Source organism: Paramisgurnus dabryanus, chromosome 11, assembly GCF_030506205.2.
Source record: "Paramisgurnus dabryanus chromosome 11, PD_genome_1.1, whole genome shotgun sequence".
Lineage (NCBI taxonomy): Eukaryota > Metazoa > Chordata > Actinopteri > Cypriniformes > Cobitidae > Paramisgurnus > Paramisgurnus dabryanus.
Window position 1 is genome coordinate 1515506 of NC_133347.1, and position 27253 is coordinate 1542758.

The 27253-nt window shown below is 39.9% G+C and overlaps 1 protein-coding gene across 4 annotated transcripts; it reads left to right on the top strand.

Annotated features, from left to right (window-relative positions):
* Positions 1 to 18: 18 nt before the first annotated feature.
* Positions 19 to 27101, top strand: prdm6 (PR domain containing 6). 4 transcript variants are annotated; one of them, XM_073816183.1, is made up of 8 exons: positions 23 to 3130; positions 3339 to 3732; positions 5449 to 5756; positions 10836 to 10963; positions 14777 to 14901; positions 16250 to 16592; positions 22166 to 22342; positions 26844 to 27101. In XM_073816183.1, exons 1-8 carry the CDS (start codon positions 3095 to 3097, stop codon positions 26956 to 26958), a joined length of 1626 nt encoding a protein of 541 aa, XP_073672284.1. In that variant the 5' UTR covers positions 23 to 3094; the 3' UTR covers positions 26959 to 27101. The 4 variants fall into 4 exon arrangements, with proteins under 4 accessions (XP_065103928.1, XP_073672284.1, XP_065103927.1 ...); XM_073816182.1 differs by having other exon boundaries at positions 167 to 213; positions 303 to 3732; XM_065247856.2 differs by having other exon boundaries at positions 19 to 3732; positions 22166 to 22352.
* The last annotated feature ends 152 nt before the right edge of the window (positions 27102 to 27253 follow it).

Below are 27253 nucleotides of genomic sequence, written 5' to 3' on the forward strand. Positions count from 1 at the left end.
AGATGAAAATCCATTAGAAGATGTCCAGACCCGGGACACCCTCTCACTCTCTGCTTCTGTGCTGATGGGTCGTCCAGTTGTTGGGTCAGACCTGAATTTACCTAAATTACTGACTTAACATAAATATATTTACTATCTATCAATTTTACTACGAATTGCAGAAAATGATTCATTGAGCTTCTTAACTCTTCAGATTTGATCTCGCAAATTCAGGTATTTTTCAGACATTAATCTCATTTGGTTTATTTGCTGCATTGGGTTGTTTTGATTTGTTTAAATTCATTGTCTGTCCTGCTGTTTAGTGTTGGACTCTTGTATGATGGGGTTCAGAGGTCACAGATGGGGGTGCTGTGGTGTAGCGGTTAATGATGTGGGTAAAAAACTGAAAGAGTCTCTGAGTAAAGCTGTTATTCTGTGGTGGGCTATAAAAGCTTTGGAGTAACATCTGAGAAATGACTGCTTACTTACAGAGAGAATAGATATGTTATTAAACTGAGATTAATTAATTTTACTAAGATATCTGTCAGTGTAGTAAGTCAAAATATATGACAATACATGCTATAGTAATGTAAATCAGTATTGAAAGATGCTATTCATACATTGTTAGTATAACCCAATCGTGTTAAAGTGATAGTTCATCCAAAAAATGAAAAATCTGTCATTTATTTACTGACTCTCATTTTTATTTGTTCTGATGAACAGGAAATATATTTTGAGGAATGTTTGTAACCAACCTGACCATGAGCCCCATTCACTTCCATAGTGAGAAAAAGAATACTGTTCATAAAAACAAATAAATGTATACAGGTCTGTAACAACATGAGAGTGAGTAAATAATGACAGAATTTTTGGGTGATCTGTCCCTTTAACACAGGGCCCTGATCAAGCACACCTGAACTTCATCTGCAAGTGATACTGAAAACTTTGATTGGATTTTTCAGGTGTGCTTGATTAGGGTTGGAGCTAAACTCTGCAGAACTGTGGCCCTCCAGGACCAGAATTGCCCACCCCTATTTTAACACGTTCATTACATTTAGGCTCTGGTGCGCCCTCTGTGTTCACTCGTGAGAATGACGCTACAGCACATTTTATTATCTGTAACCGTATTCACGCATAACCATCTGCATTCATTCATTCTGTATTATTAAAAAAAGAAACTATAATACATTTAATAAAAATTAAGTTGAAAAGAGATGACTCAGAAATATTAGTAGGCTACAACGTGTGTATCTTTCATTAAACAAACAATATTGTACAACTACACTGATAATTTGAAAGAAAATTAAAACTCACAAACATAGTCGCTAAGTTAAGAACAACTATTCTGACCAACTAGTAATTAGTTTGGTCTAATCATTCTTACTTTTCTGATTCAAATTATGACCAGTCAGTCTCAAAGAGAAAATTATAACTTTGTAGGACTAAGCAGTTTATGTAGCCGGCCACAGGACAGCATTCATTTATACAGCAGCAGACAGTGTCTAGATTTTCACCAAAACCACAGCAACAACACGAGTTCAGTCGTAAGAATATTTATGCGTATTCCCTCTTTATAAAATACACAAATCTAGAATATTTATGTCGAATATATATAGCTACAGAGTATTAATGACAATATTTACACAAATAAAAGATTAAAACCATTCAAACTCACCCGAGGCAGTTACGCACAGAATGATCTTATTTGTATCAGGCCATTAACAGTAAATTTATAATACAAAGATTTTTGAGATGACCATCAGCTCCCATCTGAATAGACGTCTATATTAATGAATTATATACTCAGCAACCCGTGACCTTAAAACTATAATAAGAGTGCTGGTGGCTGAATTCTTTATCGGACTCCTGTCAAAGAGCCTCGTTCATTTGTCTTTCAGCCAACAGCAGAATTAATTAACAAGAAATGCAAAGGGTCTAAGTGAATGTCAAACAGTGGACTATGTTAATGAAACGCACACCTAAACGCTTTTTTTCACGCTCTGAAAATATACAAATGAAGTCCAAGTTTACACTCAGCTTTAATAATCCGTTTTTTGGCACAGAAAATGATATATTTGGGCAGTTAATGTATTGATCCTTGCTGCCCCTCGAGTGCACTTTATTTCACTAGTCATTTATCAATGAATAAAAACACCAATACGCTGTCATAATAGCGCTGTTATTTCCAAGTATGACAACTAAATTGTTTTGAGGTTCATTTTTGACACATGTACGACGACATAACACAACTCATTCAACTATCAATTATTACTATTAAGAATGTTTTAATTGGATCAGGATATAGGGAAATATTTTGTTGTTTTAATAAAAAAATACGCATGACGCAATAAAGCTGCATTACATCGTTTAAAAAAACTAAACTGTTTGCGCTGTTATTATAGTCACATTCTTTAAGAGTGAAATGCATTTTCAGACTATTATGTTTGTGTTTTGGTTTGTTATCAGAGAGTTGTGGATGACGAATGAGTCTGTCAAAATGTTGCCAGTCAAAACATTTCACCCTCCTGAGTCCTGTGGACGGAACGGTGTAAAATGCGCCACATTTAGATACTGAAAGTCTGTAAAAACTTTCTCAAGCGTCTGAACGGTGGGAATCACTTTTGCAGGACAACTAACTAGTTAACGATAGATAAACTTCAGCAGCGCACATCTTAAAATCAATGGAAAATAACTAATAAAAGTATCAATCAATTGCATGCTTGATAGTAATGACTTATCACAGATATTTAAACAGTAGTGTATGAAGTTTTCAAAAATCTAAACTCGAATGAAGGGAGTTTTTTGAGCATGCAAGTATCCATTGTGACATTTTTAAACTCTAAAAATAAGCTAAACAGCAAGAGAAAAAAGCGCGTAATCGTATTGTCTTGTAAATTGACGGGCGGAAATAAATCTGTCCAACTGGACCTAATAAAGTGTAAAGTGACAGTGTGACAGATCAACAGTACTAATAAACATCAAGTGATCAGCAGCTGTGGGTGAAACAGATGCTCGGCATCAGCCTGTCCCACAGTCCACGTGCACGTGCGGGAGCGCGAGACGAGGACACGCGTGAGGGTGGGAGGACGCAGAACTCAATAGTGTGATGGTGTGAATGTCCGGGAGTCACAGCTTGGACTCTTCTAACAGGGTAAGTCTTTAATATCGCTTTACTCTTGATCAATATGGGCTTTAAAACAAGAGCGCGTGCACTTTAATTACACGAGCTGCGTGAATGGCGCCTGAGTCGTGTTTTTATGTACATGTTGTAGTGCGTTCACGAAACTCTTGCTCGGTGTGTTTATAAGTTGAACGGCATGCATGAGAATCTATCACACATCAGCTGCATTTTCTTACAGTCGGATATGCTGAAGCCGGGTGAGCCCAGCGGTTCTGCTTTCCTCAAAGTGGACCCAACTTACATCCAGCACTGGCAGCAGCTGTTCCCGCAGAAAACAGCCGGCGGGCCGCTGGAGAACCTCCGCCAGAGACCCAACCTCATCTCTTCAACCTCATCGTCCTCGTTACCGGCATCCTCGAGCACGCCGTCCTCTGTAGCGGGGTTGAGTCAGCTCGCGCTGTTCGGACAGACCGACACCAGCAGCGGTTCGGCTAAGAACAGAGAACTTTGCTCGTCGTCAAACTGTAAGAATGATCGGGTGTCGCGCGTGAAGCTGACTTCAGAAGAGCTGGACTTCTACCTGTACGGCCAACAGAGGATGGAGATCATCCACAGCGGAGACCTTCATAACCGTCTGTATTTTTCTAATCTCACTTACATAGAAAAGAACAAAACATTCACAACTTTACGCCCTGCAGGTAGAATAATTACGATATGCAGACGATATTTAAAATATAGCCTAATAATAAAATTTAAATCAATTAGATTTATCATAAAGTGTCACTAGACTACATAAGCCTACTCATAGCACAATTTTTGCTTATTTTCTTTTTCTTGTTTGCATTTTTGCAGGCCTGGTGAATTTATGATGTTTAAATTGAATTGATTCACACGCAGAGGCGACTCAATCTTTAAAAGAAAGACTGACGCGCATTTCATATTATGAACGCGGAATAAAAATTAATTTTCGGAATATTAAAGAAAGTAATTCATATAAAATTAAATGTCTAAAGTTACGAAATATTTATTGTCTTACGAATTGAAAATGCGTAGGTTTACTATTATAAACGATACATTTAAATAATGATGTAACAAATTTCAGTTAATTTACATAATACTAATAAATTAAGCAGTTTTAAGTATTTAAACATTAAGTATCGAATGTATAATAATTGTCTTAATTGTCAAGGTTTATTTACGGCCTTTAAAAAGTCTTATAAATTGGGAATGGGCGCTTAATAGATTTTTATGCCCTCTCGCCTTCCGTCTTTAATTAACGTTATTTATTTAGTTGTTTCTTTTTATCGGAGAACTAAATAAAGAGGGAAATCAGTGTGAATATGAGGTGTGAGAGGTGAAGAGTGTTTATTTAGAGTGATCAGCAGTAATCTTCATCGATATATGTCAGCATCAGATGAGCGATGATCGGACAGAGCGCAATTAATTGCTGTATAGTTTTGTAGAGGAGAGTCGCATCACTGATCGATCTGCAGCATCGGCTCGCATTCATCATCCCAACACGGGATATGTGTGTCTCCCGGGGACAGAAAGACTTCTTTATCTACATTCGGGATTTTTAGGCCATATTTCAGAGCGCTCGAGTTCATTTATAAAGCGGGAACACGTGTACAGTTTAAAGCGCAACACAAATTCTCTTTGTAAATCAAATGCGCTTCATTATTGTATAATTATGCGGTGCGCTTGAAGGATCAAAACTTCGCTTTATATTAAAATACTGAAGGCATACAGTATAAACATTTTTGTTGCTAAATATCAAAATATTTAACGCCATCAAATTCAACAAAAGCATAAAATAATAATAAACGACAAACGAAGATTTTCTCTATTTTGTTCACCTGGATCTGTGCGGTTTATTTCTGTTCCTGAGAGCAGTTTAATGACATACACGTGTTCATATCCGAAGACAAAAATCATTTAAAGCCTCATAACACAGTTTAGGTCAAATATGAGCCATATGTCAGTCTTAATATTTGACTAAATGTTTAAAATTAAATCTGTCTGTATTATATTTGTCGCTCTCCTTTTTATCTGAACTCTTTTATCTAAGTTCCTCTGATATAAGCATATTCATATCATTCTGAGTTGGAATTCTGAGCACTGCCTAATCTGTTTATCTCATTACATTTATAATGTAATTAAATATTTTTCTGAGATATAATTTATTAGATTAAGAAGAAGAGCAATATAGAATTTTCCCAAGACAGTAAAAGAAACATCTTTCTGTAGCGGCCGAGAAAAAGACAATTTAAACTTAGTGTCAGGGGTGTACGAGGTCCCATCTGTGTGCTGGGGTAAATAACTGCCCCTCTCGCTGTGCAATCCCATAGGCTGTGACATGTGTGCAGACAACCGTAACGGCGAGTGCCCCATGCACGGACCCCTGCACTCGTTGAGAAGGTTGGTGGGGACCAGCAGCGCCTCCGTGGCCGTTCCTCCCCCAGAGGTCCCGGAGTGGTTGAGGGATTTGCCTCGCGAGGTGTGTTTGTGCACCAGCACCGTCCCGGGTCTGGGCTACGGCATCTGTGCGGCTCAACGCATCCCACAGGGCACATGGGTCGGGCCCTTCCAGGGTGCATCTCTTTCTCTGGATAAGGTGCAGTCGGGGTCCGTGCGAAACACAAGACACTTATGGGAGGTGAGTGAGTGTTTCTGTTTCTCTTTGTGTGTGAGAAAACTCTAAACATACAGAGCTAAAGGTCACCAGCCAGAGAGAGAGAGAGAGAGAGAGAGAGAGAGAGAGAGAGAGAGAGAGAGAGAGAGAGAGAGAGAGAGAGAGAGAGAGAGAGAGAGAGAGAGAGAGAGAGAGAGAGAGAGAGAGAGAGAGAGAGCACTAAAGTTTACTCTGGTATGGTGGAGCTAAATGATAATTTATCATGACTGAGATCCATTTACAGTTTTCTTCTCTCTGAAATATCTTATTATAGATGTGGTCATGTATGTGTGTGAATTTGAGATTTTCACTTAATTCTTGCTGAAGATGTGATGTGAACGATGAAAACATTTTAAGTGAGAGACAGACTTTATTAATGGCCCGTTGAGATGGAACAGAACTGGTTCTGGTTACTGGTTCTGTAGGTCTGGTCTGATGAGCTTGAGGCAGACAGTAAAAATTCCTGTGGATTAAATAAACCTGAGGTGAATGAGAGGAAAGATTTCAGTCCACAGAAAGATTGAAATGAATCTGATCATGATAGTGAAGTGTAAAATCTGTTGTGAACACTACTGAACTAAAACAGAAATCACCTCTTATAGGAAATAAATGTTTCAGACTGTGTAAGTTGTCACAATGCTGTATGTGGTCTTATTGGAGCTCAGTAGATTCATATTTCCTCGTTTAGATGATCTATAAATGTAATATTAGGGAAACAGACTCATTTACTGATGTCTGTTCTGATCTTTCATTGACAGTAAATGTTTTTTGTTTGTTACGCGGTTGTTGTTTGTGATGTAGTTAAAGCTCACGTCAGGTTTTTGAGACGATCTGATGGGACTCATTTGTTCAGAGCAAATAATACATCGAGTTTCTGTAATGAGTCTCACGGCACGTAACGTCTGCTGGACAAAATATAACACAAGAAGATTGTGTAGTTTAGTGCTTGAGAAATAAATGATTGTATAAATCAAACACAAATCTGTCCTATAGCACTAAATGGATCTTTGTGCTTATTGTATTCATGCTAAACTGTCTGTGTATATGTGTGTGTATATATTAGAGTTAGGGTTTGTGTATGTATACGTGTGTATATATATATTTACAGTACTGTGCTAAAGTCTTAGGCCACCATGCCAGAATTAGATTAGTTGTTTTTGCAATGTTATAGTGATCATATATTATATAATTATTTCTCAGTCTCTTTAAAAAATACATTCAGAAAATACAGGAAATGTGTATATAGTATTAAAAACTGTATAAAAATGTAAACTGATGTGTCAAGTTTTTAGGGTAAACTCCACATAGCAGAAAACTGCAGGATCTCTTAAACATAAATAAAATGAAATCCTTATTTTTAATCTTAAAGAAACTTTTTACTTCATTCTGCTCAAAAACGCTCAAGATGTGTTTAGTGCCAAGAGAGATCACACTAAACACAGACGATGACTAAAGAAAACATTTTTTGGACTTTTTTTCCTGTATTTTCTGTTTGAAAAATAAATATGGATGGACATTAAAACTTCTAAAACAACAAGTCTGGTGGTGGTGGCCTAAGACTTTTGCACAGTACTGTATATATATAACCTATACTGTATATGTGTGTATGTATTTTATTTGTTTTAAATCAAATCATCAGACTGCTTATTTTGATTTATTGATGTAAATGCAGGTTAAAATAGCAGCATAAAGGCACTTTTACACCACTGAAAGCACATTTACTTTAGTCGTAATGAAACATGTTTATTCTTCGGCTGGTGTCTGGAGATTCGGGTCGGTCCGTTTCTGTCATGGCGGTGGTAAATTATTCCAGTGCTGGCCTGTGGACGATTTTCCCAGCCTGTGTCTGGAATGCTTTTCTACAGAATATTGTACACACGTCTCTCACTGATATTGCCCGTTATAAGCCATATTTACCAGCTATAAATCGTGTGAATGATTTTACGGTCACTGTGTCCAATTCAAATATCTTTCAGTATTCACATTAATCTCTTGTCTGTGAGTAATGTGACACTCCTTCTGTTTGTAAAATAAATGCTGTTCCTGTGATGTTTTATTAACTTGAGATTCATCTGTGGATTACAGATGTGCAGTGGTACTGATGATAACGTGATGATGAGATTTACTTCAAGCTTCATTACTTTATAGAGTAACCTGAGGTTTCTAGTTTCTGTTTATCATCAGGTGTTTGGGTCAGTCGTTTGATAAAGTCTCTTCTAACTTGTTAAAGTAGTTTTCATGGCCTGTTGAGTTCATTCTGCATGAAGCATAAATAGATGATAAGGAGTATAGGCAGCCGATGGGAATAATATTTTCTAATGGTGGTCATTGAGATGCCTGTCGTCTGCCGTCATTGGTTAAAGATGACAGAACGTGATGATGTCATCCCCGCAGTAGGTACCAGCGGGTGTTCTGGGTGAAATTAAATGGGCCACGGGCCAGGATAATTATTTTTATTTTCTGTGCTTTGCTACGGAGAGAACTTGTTTAACATGGGTTTGCTGAAATAGTAAAGCTCAGTAATTTGTGAGTGAAGTGATTTTATGCATCATTTGTGTCTCTGTTGTGAGAGAAAGCATCTCAACATCTCTCTGTGGAAATGTGCAGGCGTTTCACAGCATTACATTCAATTCACATGAGAAAGAGTAAAGCATGCTGGTATTCAACAGTAAATTCATCGAGTACCTCATTTCCTATGAGTTTTATTTTCAATACTTCAGCTTTGGAATGAACTGGAGTTTTATGTTTAGTCTGTAAAGTTTATCATCTGTGTCTGACACTTCCACATCATCGAGAGAAAGACTCTGTTATGATGTTAATGCTGTGATCATAGTATTGTATATTAATGCATGTCAGCTGCACATTGCAGGCGTGATGATGATGTGTGTTTAAAACAAATGAATAGTTTTAATGAAGTTTGGTCATTTAGGATTCTTGGCCATTTCTGTTTCCCTGTTTGATTCTTTCAGATACAGTTTGTTTCATGTCATTTAAATAGTTTTGTCTGTTGCAGTTTCTTCTCTTTGAGATTAACAATAGGACAAGAGTGTTTCTGGCACAAAGCCGATTAGGAGAGATGTGCCGAAGGAGAGCGGAGGCCGGCGGCTACAAGAGGCCGTTTTAATACGACCGAAGCGATAACAAGCGCCGCCGTGACCTCCGGAGACGCACACAGACTTCACGAGAGTCCGATCGCACCATTTACGTGCTTCAAACCTCTCGTCTCAGGACCTCTGCGTGTTTCCTGTGATAAAGCTCTCGGGCTCCATTATCCAAAGTGTCCGTCTCTCCTCGTGCACACTGGACGCTTTCAGCACGCTCACCGCAATCTCTCAGCTGAGCTCAATGACTGCTGCTGCTCCATTTACCCGCTGTAATAAGGGCTAAAGGTCAAGCGTCTGTCAGCCTCTCTCTCTCTCTATTGCCTGGTCATTGACGTTCAGATGTTCCTGGACTATTTACAGCCTTCGGTCAGTGGCACGCTCCAATCAGTGTGGCGTAAATGTCGGCCCGAGAGATTGAGCAGTAAGTAACGGGGTGACAGATCCCCGTCAGGTCCGATCGATAGCTGAACGAGGGCATCGGAGACCTGAAGTCTTGTCTCATTGTTTAGGGTCCGCGAGGGTCTTTAAAAGGAGGCTTCACCTGCGTCCTCCTCGTGAGCACCTTTAGTTTTTGATCCGTTTAGCAACAATCCCATAATGCCCTGCAGGCTGGCTGGCGTCTGTCATAAACAACAGAATCCACAGCAGCTCATCAACACAAACGCTGTTAAAATGCTGCATGCAGGGATTTATAAATGAGGTAATTGCGTTGATTATTGCAATCGTTTATGGCATCGATCACTTGACTGAGCTATAGACAGAATCATATCTGTAATAAACACATGCTGCTCTTTAAACGTCACGTATCATTATAGCAAAGGTCGTTTTAACATAAAGAGACAGAGGTCAGAGATTTTCTGATATTGATTGTAAAAGTCGAAATTGATTTGAGGGAATATTCAGAATCTTTAATTGATGGATGAATTTGTTGAGTGTTTTGTTTTGACTCTGGGTCAGTATTTCATCTTTTGGTGTGTGTGTTATATATATATTTATATAGATCTGAATGTTTTTGCTTTATACAGATTAGACAATTTTTTTTTTTAAATCCACTCACTGGTATAAATATCAGATACATTACAGGACAGTAAAGTAAACTGTGTGTGTGTGTGTGTGTGTGTGTGTGTCTTTGACAATCACTAGCACTACACTGTAAAAAAATGCATCTTGAAGTACAACTTGGTTGTTTTATAGCATGAAAATCTGACTTTTTTCATGTTTAAGTGCTATAATTGGGTCCCCAGTGCTTCTATCAACCTAGAAAATGTGAAAAAGATCAACCCAGTAACTTCTGCAAAAATGTAAAAAGAATGGCTCATTCAGATGTTGCCTGTTTTGTGACATAGGTAGTGAGTCTTAATATAATAATACCGCCCCTTAATCTGCACTATTAAACCACAGAACTGCCATTAAGTGCACTGAGAGAGAGAGAGAGAGAGAGAGAGAGAGAGAGAGAGAGAGAGAGAGAGAGAGAGAGAGAGAGAGAGAGAATATTTGACAGCAGAATTGAGTTTCAATTTCAACAAACCACCATTATGGTGATCAGTGTTTGCATTTTATCAGCTCATTTGCATTTAAAATGGCACATTTTTGCTCACACCAACAAAGTGGCAATTATAAATTTAAAAACATCACATGTACTCTGGGGACACCAAACATTTATTTTAGATCTTAAAAAAAGTCTCATATGACCCTTTTTGTCCAGTAAATAGTTGACATAACTTATAAAATCAAGTTTTGATAAGTTAAAGTAACATATAAATACATGTTGATTTGACAAAAATGCTGCATGTTTATAGTGTATAATGATTTACATGGTGAACAAATTTCAATCTTTAAGACTTTGAATCTTAACATTAAAATCAAAAGAAACTCTATAATGACTGGATGTGTTTGTTATATAAAACAAAACAATACAGTAAAACTAAATGCTGACATCAGTGATTTGTTTCTCATATAGATTTATGATCAGGAAGGAACGCTGCAATACTTCATCGATGGAAATGAGCCCAGTAAATCCAGCTGGATGAGGTACATACGCTGTGCCAGACACTGTGGGGAACAGAACATGATGGTGGTGCAGTACAGGTGAGGCTTCAAAACCCAACCAGATGACCTCGCCCTAACGTCAATCATAAAACACTCACTTCATCCCCTCCTACTCTTCTCCTCTGATCACACGACACTCACTCACCTGAACCCTGCCATCTTGTCTCCTCCAATCACACGACACCAACTCACCTGAACCCTGCCCTCTCGTCTCCTCCAATCACACGACACTCACTCACCTGAACCCCGCCCTCTCGTCTCCTCCAATCACACGACACTCACTCACCTGTACCACACCCTCTCGCCTCCTTCAATCACGCGACACTAACTCACCTGAACCCCGCCCTCTTGTCTCCTCCAATCACACGACACTCGCTCACCTGAACCCCGCCCTCTCGTCTCCTCTGATCACACGACACTCACTCACCTGAACCCCGCCCTCTCGTCTCCTCCGATTACACGACACTCACTCACCTGAACCCCGCACTCTCGTCTCCTCCAATCACACGACACGTACTCACCTGAACCCCGCCCTCTCGTCTCCTCTGATCACACGACACTCACTCACCTGAACCCCGCCCTCTCGTCTCCTCTGATCACACGACACTCACTCACCTGAACCCTGCCCTCTCGTCTCCTCCAATCACACGACACTCACTCACCTGAACCCTGCCCTCTCGTCTCCTCCAATCACACGACACTCACTCACCTGAACCCTGCCCTCTCGTCTCCTCCAATCACACGACACTCACTCACCTGAACCCTGCCCTCTCGTCTCCTCCAATCACACGACACTCACTCACCTGAACCCCGCCCTCTCGTCTCCTCTGATCACACGACACTCACTCACCTGAACCCTGCCCTCTCGTCTCCTCCAATCACACGACACTCACTCACCTGAACCCCGCCCTCTCGTCTCCTCCAATCACACGACACTCACTCACCTGAACCCTGCCCTCTCGTCTCCTCCAATCACACGACACTCACTCACCTGAACCCTGCCATCTTGTCTCCTCCAATCACACGACACCAACTCACCTGAACCCTGCCCTCTCGTCTCCTCCAATCACACGACACTCACTCACCTGAACCCCGCCCTCTCGTCTCCTCCAATCACACGACACTCACTCACCTGAACCCCGCCCTCTCGTCTCCTCCAATCACACGACACTCACTCACCTGTACCACACCCTCTCGCCTCCTTCAATCACGCGACACTAACTCACCTGAACCCCGCCCTCTTGTCTCCTCCAATCACACGACACTCGCTCACCTGAACCCCGCCCTCTCGTCTCCTCTGATCACACGACACTCACTCACCTGAACCCCGCCCTCTCGTCTCCTCCAATCACACGACACTCACTCACCTGAACCCTGCCCTCTCGTCTCCTCCAATCACACGACACTCACTCACCTGAACCCCGCCCTCTCGTCTCCTCCAATCACACGACACTCACTCACCTGTACCACACCCTCTCGCCTCCTTCAATCACGCGACACTAACTCACCTGAACCCCGCCCTCTTGTCTCCTCCAATCACACGACACTCGCTCACCTGAACCCCGCCCTCTCGTCTCCTCTGATCACACGACACTCACTCACCTGAACCCTGCCCTCTCGTCTCCTCCAATCACACGACACTCACTCACCTGAACCCCGCCCTCTCGTCTCCTCTGATCACACGACACTCACTCACCTGAACCCTGCCCTCTCGTCTCCTCCAATCACACGACACTCACTCACCTGAACCCTGCCCTCTCGTCTCCTCCAATCACACGACACCAACTCACCTGAACCCCGCCCTCTCGTCTCCTCCAATCACACGACACTTGCTCACCTGAACCCCGCCCTCTCGTCTCCTCCGATTACACGACACTAACTCACCTGAACCCCGCACTCTCGTCTCCTCCAATCACACGACACGTACTCACCTGAACCCCGCCCTCTCGTCTCCTCTGATCACACGACACTCACTCACCTGAACCCCGCCCTCTCGTCTCCTCCGATTACACGACACTAACTCACCTGAACCCCGCCCTCTCGTCTCCTTCAATCACACGACACTCGCTCACCTGAACCACATCTATTCGTCTCCTCCTATCACACAACACTCGCTCACCTGAACCCCGCCCTCTCGTCTCCTCCAATCACACGACACTCACTCACCTGTACCACACCCTCTCGCCTCCTTCAATCACGCGACACTAACTCACCTGAACCCCGCCCTCTCGTCTCCTCTGATCACACGACACTCACTCACCTGAACCCCGCCCTCTCGTCTCCTCTGATCACACGACACTCACTCACCTGAACCCCGCCCTCTCGTCTCCTCCGATTACACGACACTAACTCACCTGAACCCTGCCCTCTCGTCTCCTCCAATCACACGACACCAACTCACCTGAACCCCGCCCTCTCGTCTCCTCCAATCACACGACACTTGCTCACCTGAACCCCGCCCTCTCGTCTCCTCCGATTACACGACACTTGCTCACCTGAACCCCGCCCTCTCGTCTCCTCCGATTACACGACACGTACTCACCTGAACCCCGCCCTCTCGTCTCCTCTGATCACACGACACTCACTCACCTGAACCCCGCCCTCTCGTCTCCTCCGATTACACGACACTAACTCACCTGAACCCCGCCCTCTCGTCTCCTTCAATCACACGACACTCGCTCACCTGAACCACATCTATTCGTCTCCTCCGATTACACAACACTAACTCACCTGAACCCCGCCCTCTCGTCTCCTTCAATCACACGACACTCGCTCACCTGAACCACATCTATTCGTCTCCTCCTATCACACAACACTCGCTCACCTGAACCCCGCCCTCTCGTCTCCTCCAATCACACGACACTCACTCACCTGAACCACGCCCATTCGTCTCCTCCAATCAAGCGACACTCACTCACCTGAACCCCGCCCTCTCGTCTCCTCCGATCACACGACAATCGCCTGTACAAAAAAAACTGTGAATTGCTGATGAAATCTCACCCATGCTAAAGTTTGAAGGTCACTGAAGGTCAGGGTTCAGTTCGTTTACAGTCAATGTTACACAGAAGGACAAATCTGATTAGATTTTTTAGATAACGCTCTTTATGTCGAGGAGACTCATTCGGCTTGAGCCTTTCCCCCACGTGGGCAGTTTTTTCAAGCCATCCAGATTTTAGGAAGAGAAATCTAATCCGTCTGCTGGATTGAGTTTCATATGTTATGATTAGCAATATCTAAATGGAATTCTCTTCAAAGACGCCATGATGGATGAAGTCTGAGCGGACTGTTTTGTTTTGCTCTGACAATAATGTCCATTGGCATGTTCTTCACATCTTCAGTGTGGGACGTCCCGCCGTGTCTTTATGAGTCATCCAACCACAATACTAAATACATGTCAGCGCGAGAAACGCTTTCCAAGACTCTAAGAAAACGCCTTTGATGTGCGCGGCCCGCTCGGAGATTTGTGCGCGTTTGGAAGTGACGGCGGTCTTGTAAGAGACGGTGTTCGTTTACAATCGCGGGCTTCTTCTGAAAGCGTGCGAGACCACCCATCGCTCTGAAAACAGCCCTCTTTCAGCGGCCTACCGACTCATTTAGTCCCACTACATTTATTTGTTGTTCCAGTGTTTATGTTGAATGAAGCCAAACCGAGAGACAAACGGTTATGAGGGTATAGAGTCATACTGTACTATAGCTGCCTGTTTTTAATGCTGGGACTGCAAGTTTCTTAAATGTTTAGGGTTTTTTTTCTTCTCGAGTCACAGCACCTTTAATGTGTTTGGATGAAAGATTTTTGAAAATGTTTTTTTTTTATTTGGAGTGAAATAAATGAGAAATGTTTTTTTGTTTTAGGTCATGTATTTTCTATCGGGCCTGCACAGATATTCCTCGTGGAACGGAGCTTCTGGTTTGGTACAATGACAGTTACACATCTTTCTTTGGTATCCCGCTGCAGTGCATCGCTCAGGATGAAAACTGTGAGTCTCACATCTAGATCTGTATGTAAAAGACTCATTTACACTCTGTGTCTTCAGATGTTTGTGGTGATCCTGAATCATCTTGAGTCTTTTGTTTGTGATGGTTGTGTTTGAGTTCTTGTGGTTTTCTGTCTGTTTTCTTCACTTTACAGATGGAGATGTCAGTGTATTGTAGTGCTGCTGTGTTGTAGTTAGTGTTGGAGAAGCTACTTTGAAACTGTAGTTAGACTACAAACTACTTATCAGTAAAAGCAGTTAAACTACAGCTAAGCTACCCATCTGTTTTTTGTACAATATCATTTTATAAGAAGTAACTAAATATATTCTTTAATGAAGATTGTTTAAGAAAAGGATTAGTTTGTTTCATTAAGAGACATGAAGTTGGAGAAATATGGCCATGGGCAATTCATCTTTACATATTCAGATTCTGCCGTCATGCCTCGCTCTATCAAAGACTTTATAATATGGGTGTGTCGCACTTTCTGTATGTAATTATCAGACGATCTCTGCAAAGACGTACACTGTTTTAAAAGTAACTCGACTACTGTCAAGCTACAGAAAAATGTAGTTAAGTTGGTTGTGGCGCTACTTGTAGTTAACTACTACCCATTTTAGTCTCTCAGGAATTCATGATACAGTCCAAAATGCATCTGTATGAAGTTTTGAATGAATTTCTGAATATAAAGCAGCACTTTTAGGTTTCTCTGCAGTCCAATAGAAATCCTGGACGAGAGACAAAGTCTGACAGTTCAGTGTTTATATGAGACAGACTTTATGACTTTAGTCGGCTTGCTGGTGTGTTTACATGAATCTCTTCTCTTCCAAACTCTGTAAAGTGCGTCGTGTGATTTGATCGATGTGATACTGTGACTCGTTCATGACATCAAAACACTAAACTAGAAACTAAAGGCTATTATATGTCATTCTGAAAGTGTTTGTGGCAGTTTTTTATTTCATAAAGTAAACTTCACACATACACAAGGATTGTGAGAAATGAAAGAAACTGCCTAACAAGACATTTTTAAAATCTGATGAAAGCATCTTTATATCTGAATGTCCTCATGAAGAAGTGTTTCAGGTTTGATCTGACATCATACGGTACGGTATCGTTGACTTTATTCAATGAGAAAGCTCTCGGCGTCTCCCACATGTCTCTTCTTACAGTGTTTATGTACACAGACAGTATGATGACGATGATGTCTCTGTCTTATGTGGTTTGTCTCTAGAAGATTTTCTGCCTTTCTGAATCTAAAGTTTCCAGATTCAGAAACGATGCATTCAGTTGAAATGATGCAAATATCAACTATGATGCAGAAGTGTATTTCTGAAGATATTCTTGTGTTTTCAGTGAATGTGCCGTCTACTGTAATGGAGGCCATGAGTCGTCAGGAAACACTTCAACCTTTCAATAAGAGTCCCAAATCCTCTTCGGTGGTTCTGCCGCGCTCAATGGTGTTTCCACAGTCGCCCTCCTCACGGAGCTTCTCGCTCCTGGACAAGAACATCCACAGCGAGTCCGCTTTAAACCAGATGAGCTCCAAAAACCAGCGAGTGCTGGCGAGTCCCACGTCCACCAGTCAGCTGAGCTCGGAGTTTAGTGATTGGCATCTGTGGAAGTGCGGTCAATGCTTCAAGACCTTCACTCAACGCATACTGCTGCAGATGCATGTGTGCACACAAAACCCTGACAGGTAAAACTCCTATAGTGCTTCAGAAAAGATTAGAAATTACAAAAAAAATAACAGACAGGAAGAAACATCTGGCCTTGATCTCTGTTGTTGTAACTGGGTGAGCCGTGTGTAACGGACCATCATGATGTTAAATCTGTCTGCGGTGTTAAATATTGTTTTACTCGTTGCTCGCTCAACTCTCCAGAATATATAGAGAGAGAATTCAAACCTTCACTCAACTCATACGGCTGGGGAAAACACACACACACACACACGCGCACACACACAATGAATGTTATTTGACTCTAAATATAAATGATACAACGGCAGAATATCTAAGCACAATGAGAGACTCTAAATTAACCCTTATGTGGTGTTGGGGATGTTGAGGGTTTTTTTTACTCTTAATTTGGCCACAGCTTTCTCTCTGTTTTAGCAATTGAATGATTTTTGGCGACAAATCTTATATATACATATATTTTAAGAAAATGCTTTGAAATTGTTTAAAAACTCAATGATATACTGTGGGCAAATTTACTACAATGTCGTGTTGTTAGTGGATAAAAACATATCTATAAAACACAACTATAAAACTGTATTAGATGAATATTTTTTCCAATTTTTTTTCATAAATCTGTTAATCAGCCACATTACTGATCAAAACTACCAAATCTTCACAAAAATTCCATGATTTTAACTCTTTAATTGCTGAGTTTATAGGTGGTGTCACTGATTTGGGGAAAAACACACAGAAATGACAGATTTTCAATATAAAAAGTGATTGTAAACTTGATTTTTGTTTACCCTTTTCACAGTCTTGGGCTTGTCAAAGATTGGTAAAAACATTGGCTTTGCTACGCAAAAACTAAAAATGCATCATCAGTTTTTATTTTTTATTTTTCTCCCTCATTTATTGTTAGTGGCTGTTTTTGCCCCATTGACTTCCATTATAACCACACTTTTTGATTGCAGAGCTATGACACCTTTTTATCATGCATTTTTGAATGTTGGTGTTTTTTCCTTTTGCTAAGAGGTCAAATTTGTCATTTTCACTGTTGATCACCATGTGGCACCATTAACCATTTAGTAGGCCTGTGCAAAAACAGAGCTTAATTTCTGGCTATTTCTGGAGTTATATGAAGTATAAATCCATAATAAAAGAATATTAGTGTATGTGTGTGTGCGTACGTGCGTGTGTATGTGTGTGTGCGTGAAAAAAGATTTTCTGTTAAAATCTTCTATGCATCAGATCTATGAACATCATTTATTATGAATATCTTTTTTCATGCACATACACGCACACATGTTCACACACATACTAATATGCTTTTAATATGGAGGTATACTCTATAAAACACAATTTACAAGCCAGAAATTAAGCTCTGTTTTTGCACAGGCCTACTAAATGGTTAATGGTGCCACATGGTGATCAACAGTGAAAATGACAAATTTGACCTCTTAGCAAAAGGAAAAAACACCAACATTCAAAAATGCATGATAAAAAGGTGTCATAGCTCTGCAATCAAAAAATGTGGTTATAATGGAAGTCAATGGGGCAAAAACAGCCACTAACAATAAATGAGAGAGACAAAATAAAAACTGATGCTACACAAAAACTAAAAATGCCCAAGACTGTTAAAAAGGTAAACAAAAATCCAGTTTACAATCACTTTTTATTTTGTCATTTTGTGTGTTTCCCCCCCCCAAATCAGTGACATCACTTATGAACTTGGCAATTAAAGAGTTAAAGTCATGGAAATATTGTGAAGATTTGGTAGTTTTGATCAGCACTGAGGTTGATTAACAGATTAACTGATACATTTTTACAGACGTTTAATTTAGTGGATGTTTTCATCCTCCAACAACACGAAAGGGTAGTAAATTTGAACAATGCTCAAGGGTTAAAAAGAACAATGAAAAGAAACAGACTGAGCAATCAAACTCTGACTATAGAGAAAGGAAAACATCGACACAACTGGTTACCCAAAGAGAGACACATCTGCCCATAGTGTACCCGAAGAGATATAGAGACAGAAAAACACTTCCACATCATCTGTCCTAATTATGAGGAAATCAGACAGAAATTCTACACAAAATTAGAAACAATGTGCATTGACTTCACAAAATTAAACAACAATACACAACGTGAATATTTAAAAAGAGAAAAATAAGACTATCAGCAGAATACATTGATGCCTGCCATAAAAAAGGGAGAAGTCGACCATTCAGTAATGCGCTTACATATATCCACAAAACACGTTCATAGATTTCTATAATGTCTTTTTTTGTATTTTGTGTCTTATTTCATGCATATCATTTTGTTTTCATATATTCTATATTCACTGTTAATGCATTGGCAATACATTGTAACACTTGTCATAACAATAAAGCACATTACATTGAAATTAAATTGACACACACACACACACACACACAGAGACAGACAGACAGACACACACAGAGACAGACAGACACACACACACACACACACACACACACACACACACACACACACAGATACAGTTTGTTGAAACATCTGTAGGTTTCTTTCTCTGAGATCATTGCAAGTTAAATCTTCAGTAGTGATTGTATGGTTTGGTTTGGTTTGGTTTGTTAATGTGAGTGTGTAACATCTCTAATTAAACAGGCAGTGGATGTATTGGATATTTTGTGCTTAGCGCTATTTTCTCTGGCGTATATAAATGTATAGATCAACTCCTGACGCTCATGAAATACTCACAGCTAAAGGTGATGCAAAGGAAAACACATGCCACTTATTCAATAAACTAATATTCATACAGAAGAAAAATGTTTGTGGGATGCCCGAGCAGATGAAGTCAAACTGAGGCTTTGTCAATATTCAACTTTATGACCCTGAGGTGCAGATAAAATTTAGCTGAACGAGGCATTCTGGGATTTGAGCGAGGTTTGTGTGGAGGCCGGTGTGAGGCGATGATGCTGTGAATCTGTTTGAAACGCTGTGGGATTTGCTTTATGGGCTTTGGCTTATACATATTTATTGATGTTTAATTTACGTGTGCATTTTAGAGAGGATTAATGATCGGATCCTTACAAAAAAATCTGTTTTTGCCGGTGTTTTGCTGTGTTTTTCTGGTTTCTGTTGGAATATCAATCAGTTGTATGACACGTTTGTGTTAATGAGTAGAGCCCTCAAAAGAGTCATTCATTATTATATTGAGTCTTGTGAATAACAAAATACTGCCTCTAACAAGCTGAAATCAATCATCTCTATCTGCGTGATCTGATATATGAGATGAAGTCCAGGTGAGTTTTCTGTGAATCGCACTCAATGTAAGCTTTGCGCTTTAATAATGAACGTTTTGGGGGGGGGGGGGGGGTTGTGAACTCTGTATTATAGAGGCAGGGATGTTATTTATATTCGGTCCAGACCGCTGCAGTAATAAACAATAACTTGATATAAATCACCAGAGCTGCACCACACACAGACACACACACACACACAGACACACACACACACAAACACAAACACACACACACACACACACACACACATTTATCACATTAAGATCTTTACAATCACTATGAGAAGAAAAACCTCAGTCAGTTTGATCGCTGTCATTCCAGTCAATAACACATCATCGGTTTCCCAGAATCTCTCAGGAGAAGTTTCAGAAAGGTACCGCTGAATTTCAACAAAATTATATTTTCCTGTCACCCTCATAACCAATCAACCATGTCATCAATGTTTTTGTGATGTCACAAAAATATAAGCTGTTTTTTAAGGGGCAAAATGTCCCTGAAAAAGATTAATATTGTCAAATCTGTCAAATCTAAATGTCATGTTTTTTTTTCATGATAACTGAGGTCTGTGGGCTGTGTAATGTAAGTACCAAATAAGTTTCAAAACAATCATTTCACAGACAAATTCACACAGTCTGCTTGAAGTAGCTGTGATTTTTCACGAGCCATTGTGACTTTTGTATAATCGTGACATCAGGAAGACACAGTCACCGCCTTCAGTCGTCACCGTCCACCACACCACCCACTTTTTGCCAAACAATCCCCCAAGAAATATCACACCATGTGAGAACACGCTGTTCAATCGATGGATGTCAAGAAACTACATCATTGTACAGGCTTCTGAAAAACATTAATATACGAGAACAATGGCTAATGTTCATTTATTCAGAAATAACATCACAATTAGATTTAAACATTTCACAAGTGACTGCTTCAGTGTGGCAGTTCAGTGCTGGTTTCTCCAGGAATACTTTGTTGAGTCTGACCTCAAATCCACAACCCGTAAGTAAACACATTTTAAGTAGGGCTGCACAATAACCTGCATGCGATTGTCACATTGATTTATAGTAAAGCGGCATCACCTGTTTTCAGAAGCGGCTGCTGGTTGCCTGAAGGAAACTGAGGTAAACGGTTTTGTAACGCTAACATGTTGCTAACTGGATGCTTACGTGTTGTTTTGTAATGTTGAAGTCTTTGATAGCCACAAGTTTTGATAGAATATTTGTTGGAAATCAGACATTGTTTTTTTTATCTTAAGTTATGGACACCGGCCATGGCGTCTGTTTGTTTTTTGAGTTAAACTTGGTGAGGTTAAAATCTCTTAGTCTCTGTGTCTGTTGGTTTACTAACGTAACATTTAGTGTAGGGCTGGACGATATATATCGGGGGATTCTTATGCGTGTTTCATCAGTAACCCTAACCTGCCCATATTTGAGAGGTGATAAAAAGAGAACAAATAAAGATCAGATGAAATTTTTTTTTAAAGTAGAGGGTTTGATCTTTCATTTGATATATTGTATTTTTATAAACTTAATATTTAATATTAGATTATATATTTAATATTTTCTGGAAGGCATTAAACTATGGTGAAAAATTATGTTCAGCAAACAGACGTTTGTATTGTGAAATCATCAGCTGTGTGTCTGGAACTGATGAATTTGACATCTAGGTCATATATATATATATATATATCTGTGAACCCAGCTGTTGTGATTCAGCAGAGGCGGGGACTAATTCGCATATTCATAGATCCACGTATACTAAATAAGGCCAGGGTGTAACATTCAAGCTACACTAGTTAACATTTGAGGTGGATTAAAAAAGTTAATCAAATTTGTCGTAATACAAGAATGGGTATTGTTTTCATTTTTAAGACGGCTTTTATGAATGTTGACTAATGTATTTTAAAACATGAAAAAATGATCATCACAGGAAAAACTTTTTCGTATGCTGCCGATTATGATGCTGAGAGATGAGTTTGAAATGATAAAACTGATTTAAATCAAAGTGTTGATAGAATGGCTGAATGTCTTTGATTAAGGAAATATTGTATATCAAACAGGTTAAAAATGATGTCAAATAAAAGTAAATCTATTAAATAATAAACATATTGTTTCTTATAGACATACAGCACAGAAATGTTTGTAAGAATCTGGTTTTGTAAAAGTTGTGGCAGATTGTTTCAGATGTTTGTAGTTTTACAGCAGTGATGTTGTTTTGTGTGTGTACAGATGTTGATAGATGGATGAGATTGTGTTGTTGACCTGTTGTTGATGAAGGTCATAGCAGTGTTTTGCTCTCTGTTTCTTCAGACCGTATCAGTGTGGACACTGTTCCCAATCCTTTTCTCAACCCTCGGAGCTGAGGAATCACGTCGTGACACACTCCAGCGATCGGCCCTTCAAGTGCGGCTACTGCGGTCGAGCGTTCGCCGGAGCCACGACTCTAAACAATCACATCCGCACACACACGGGAGAGAAGCCTTTCAAGTAAGTAACCGTGAGTACCATTGATTCTTAGAAACTCATCTTGTTTTACTGTAATGTTTACTGACCGATCAGAGTTTATTTTCACATGACTTCATCAGACTTTCAGTGAGTCAACATTCACTTCTTTATTTAGTTTTCCACCACAGACTGTCAGCTGTCGCATGCGTACAGAACATAACTCAACACCGTTTTAATCATTTATGACATGAAAATATTATTGTCTAGGTCTAAAGCGCTCACACAGCTGCCTAGATCTCTGTACAGATCGAACAAGACTGTTGATATAAGTCAATATATAAAATAAAGAGTTCAGATGCTAAACCCTTGAAGTGACATGTCTTCTTGTAAATAAGAATTTATTATCAGACTCTTATGGTTAGGTTCAGTCATTTTACTTCAATGCCAATAAAAAAGTTAGTCAGTAATTGAGATGTCTTATTTTCACAAATGTGAATTTAGTATTTAACACATAAGATTCTCTAAGCTTTTTGGCAAAAACTTCCACTTCTGAATAAATCCACTTAGGGATGCTAAACAATTAATCGCGATTAATCGTTAGCAGAATAAAAGTTTTTGTTTACATCACATATGTGTGTAAACTGTGTATAATAAATATGTATATATATATATAAATATGAACACATTCATGTATAATTTTAAGGGAAAAAAATGTATATATTAAGTATTTATATTTATATATAATATAAATTATACATAAATATACACATATACACATGTAAACATTTCTAAAACATATACATGCATGTGTGTACATTTATTTATACAAAGTTATTATACACAGTTCACACACATATATGATGTAAACAAAAACTTTTATTCTGCTAACAATTAATCGCGATTAATCGTTAAGCATCCCTAAATCCACTTTTTTGAACAGAACATAGTAAACAATTGCAAAGTTACTAAAGATTAGAGGTCTTCACAGGTCCACTTAGATCTGAAAACCTGAGGTCCGGCTGAGAGGGTCCGGGTGTAAAGTTTCACGTTTGCGTCAGACATGGGTCTGGTATAATATCAGCAGCTTTGGGTCTCAGGTAATTTAAAATTAATGTTTTTTCTTAACGGACCTGAGATAACCCGAACTTTCTCTTGTGTGTGCATCGAGTCCTTTTCCAACCCCCTTTCTGTTTGCCAAGAGCTTTTACAACATCGTGTGTCTGACAGTAGTTTAATTTTCATGAAGTCAGACCTGTCAATCAGTTTTGAACATACACTGTAAGCGGTAACCTTGGTGTCGTCGTCGTTTATTTCTGATTGGTGCATGCGAGGATGCAGACTGCATTCTCGTCGATGACGTTTACTTTCGGGTCCAGTCGGGTTAAAAAAGCACCACTGGGTCGGGTTGGACTCTGGGCTAATTTAGTCGTTTTTTTCTCGGGTCGGGTCTTTCTTTAAAAACTATTTGTGCACGTCAGGTTCGGGTAAAAAGTGATTTGGGTCGAGTACATTTCTTTGGACCCAAGAAGACCTCTACTTAAGATACAACTAAAAAAAATTGCAAATGATAAAAGTCAGAATTGTAAATGCTAAAAGTGAAGCAGAAATTAGGGGGCGCAGTGATGCAGGTGACCGCCACAATCAGGTTGTTTTCAGGTTCAAATACTCACAAGTTTAAATCTGATCCATGGTTGTTTCACATTCATATTCCATGCACTTAAAAGACTTTGCTGAAAAATCATTGTGACGCTTAATGGATTCTCTTAATAAAGCAGTATATTCCTGAGTGGTCTGAGGCCGGGATTAAGGGGATTTAAAGGTGCAGTGTGTAAATTTTAGCGGCATCTAGTGGTGAGGTGGCTCAGTTCTGGAGAAACATGTCATCATTGAAAACAACTTAGTAAAAAAAAGTTTGTCCGTTAAGGGTTTCTGTAGAAACATGGCGGCCCAAAATGGTGACTTCCATGTAAGGGGACCCTCGGTGTATGTAGATAGAAACGTCTCATTATAAGGTAATAAACACATAACGGTTCATTATGAAAGGTCTGTCACTGCTGATAATATAGTTTTGAATATTATTTTGCATTTCTGTCAAAAGATCCTTCTAAAAATTACACATTGCACCTTTAAAGCAAAAGTTTTTGATATGAAGGTATAATATGTGCTGAGAGCATTCAGTTAATATCATCATCTCATCTTTTTCAGAGATTGCATTTAGCAGCTTTTGCATCTGAGCTCCTCATATGTGACTTAAACTCGACTCTTTTTAATGTGATCTCAATGCAAACTGATAAATTGAGTTTTCAATAAAGCATTAAAGGTACAAATACAAAAATTACTTCACTACTGATTTACATTTCATTTAATATACTGTGGATGTCTGTCTGTCTGTCTGTCAGTTTTTAGTGCTTTGAGATTCAGTGAGAAATCAAGCATCTAATAAGCGATGAGTGTCATCAGCACTTCAGGAGCTCTAGAGAGACAGAAGCACAAAGACATTAATGACTACAGCACAGAAATCTTTACTCAATCAATGGACTCGCTGCTTCTCATTGTGCAGAATCAGTCTGTCATCTCTTCTCCTGCACATTCTGATGACTCTTAACTCCTGCTCAGCACTTTAATGTTTCCACAAACATTACAAACAATTCAACTATTATTCAATCAAAACTTTAAAGATTTACTACATCACCTTTCAAACAGCTTTCTTCAACAGATAGAACTGACACAGACAGACAGACAGACAGACAGTCATGCAGAGACAGACAGACCGACAGACTCGCAGTGTTTTCACTCAAGCTTGCTCTCTGAACAATCAGACAAATAAACCTCATCTCAAACTAAAAGAAGTGAATAATAAATAATGCGAGTGACTTCTTCAGTAATCTGATTATAGTTTCCCTGTGAGTTTAATACTTTAGCAAATTCTTTATGTATTTTCTCCAAAGGTGGTGCTCATGAGGGGCCCGGCCCCTTTAGTCTCGCGCAGAGAACCATAACCGAATTGAATGGCCAAGGACCGCCCAAAGGCCATATGACCGACACGTTAAGCAACCAATCACGTTTCATGTTTAGGGGTAAAAATGTCTCCAGAATAACAAACTGGTGTGCAATGAGTAACGAGCATTCCTGTCTCTAAAGTTCATAACAACAATGACAAACACATTAAAATCTCTAGTGTAGATTCCTCTTATTGCATCGAGCAAAACGTTTAGACGTCTTTTAAAGAGTTTATGGCGTGAACCTCGCATACTTTACAACTTTGTGTTGTTTCCAGACGGACCGTTAAAGAATGCAACACGCACAGAAATCCTGTCTAATTCAACCAATCAGAGGACGACTTCAAAGCTGCTGAAGTGTTTTTAGAAAAGTGTGCTGTATGCATCAGACATTCAGTCAACGGTCCGTGGTGGATTACTGTATAAATATATATAACACCCTGTGCTAGCACAATCATATGCATTGATTAAACAAATGATCTGCAAAATCAGATACTTATAAGACAGTGTTTCTATTATAGCAAACCACACACATACACAAGTGTCCTCAGGCGCTCATTTTTACATAAACACCTGCCTAAAACATTTGTGATTTTACCCCTAGATTATATAAATGAATGACATAATGTGCTCTTCACTGCATAGGAATTTTCTGTTTTGTTTTTACTTGTATTTTAAATTAGCATTGAATTGTGTTTTGGAAGTAACCAAAATGTCCTAATATAAACTAATGCTGTGGATGTTTTTTCTTGCAGTGTATATCAGTGGGTAAGGCATTAAACCTCTTAATATGAGTGTGTTTGTATTTACTGTCAAACTATAATTCATTATGACTTAGGACGCTGTAATATTTCATCACTGTTTATAATAAAAATACTTTTAGCTGCGTTACAGTTACAAAAACATGAAACATGATCTTTAGTTTGTGGTTAAAATCATAGCTATGGTATAGATAAAATAGTCTAGACCTTCAAGCTCAAATGTCAAACTATTAATTCTGCTGTTTTTATATGAGACTGAATGTCATTCAAATCTTTTGCGCTGCTATGTTTATTTGAGTTGTAAAGCTTTAGTTCTGCTGGTTTGCTTTACTGTGAGCAGCAGCTGTAACGCGTCAGTATGAAGGTGAATCAGATAGAGAGAGACACGCGTGCGCTGTCACGAGCATCACGCGACGCTCGCCTTTGATCAGAAGACTCATGAAAAGCGCAGTTTGTTCTTTATCTAACGTGACAATGATGCGCGCTCTCATCTGAAGCGCGTCCCCCGGGACCGTCCATCCGCTCACATTATTGACAATTTGCCTGTGTTGTGAGGCGCTCAGGCCGTCATCAGGAGCGCGGACGCGGGTGGCAATTACACCCAGAGGCGCATCCACTGTCAGCTGTGGTTAAAGGTGCTGCAGATGAAAGATGATCTGTCCTCACTCACTCACCATCTCTCTCTCTCTCTCTCTCTCTCTCTCTCTCTCTCTCTCTCTCTCTCTCTCTCTCTCTCTCTCTCTCTCTCTCTCTCTCTCTCTCTCTCTCTCTATGCGCGCGCAGGTGCGAGAGGTGCGATCGCAGTTTCACGCAGGCCACGCAGCTCAGCAGACACCAGCGGATGCCCAACGAGTGCAAAGCCATCAGCGAGAGCAGCGAATCAATCGAGGTGGATTAACGGATTGACCGCGCGGAATTACACGGCATGATTAAATGTCACGGACACTTAAGCAAAACCAAAGATTTCCTCAGAGAAACACTCAATCACACGCGCAAAACCAAAAGCACTAATAAAATAAGTGAGATGTTAAGAGATATCGATCCTGGCAGGGGGCGGGAGGGGGCGGGGTAATGGGCGGGGCGAGGACTGTGGCGGGTGGGACATTATTTATTAATGAGTTAGTGAATCAAGATGTGTTTATAAGACCTGAAAATAAATAAAATACCTGCAGAAAAGAGGTCTGGCGACATAT

Bases quoted from the DNA above. Each gene is read 5' to 3' on its own strand.
- prdm6 (XM_065247855.2), top strand. From the start codon at position 3,297: ATGCATGAGAATCTATCACACATCAGCTGCATTTTCTTACAGTCGGAT. The intron at 3,733-5,448 runs GTCTGTATTTTT...GCAATCCCATAG, and splicing joins CAGCGGAGACCTTCATAACC to GCTGTGACATGTGTGCAGAC. The intron at 22,343-26,843 runs GTAAGTAACCGT...ATGCGCGCGCAG, and splicing joins ACGGGAGAGAAGCCTTTCAA to GTGCGAGAGGTGCGATCGCA.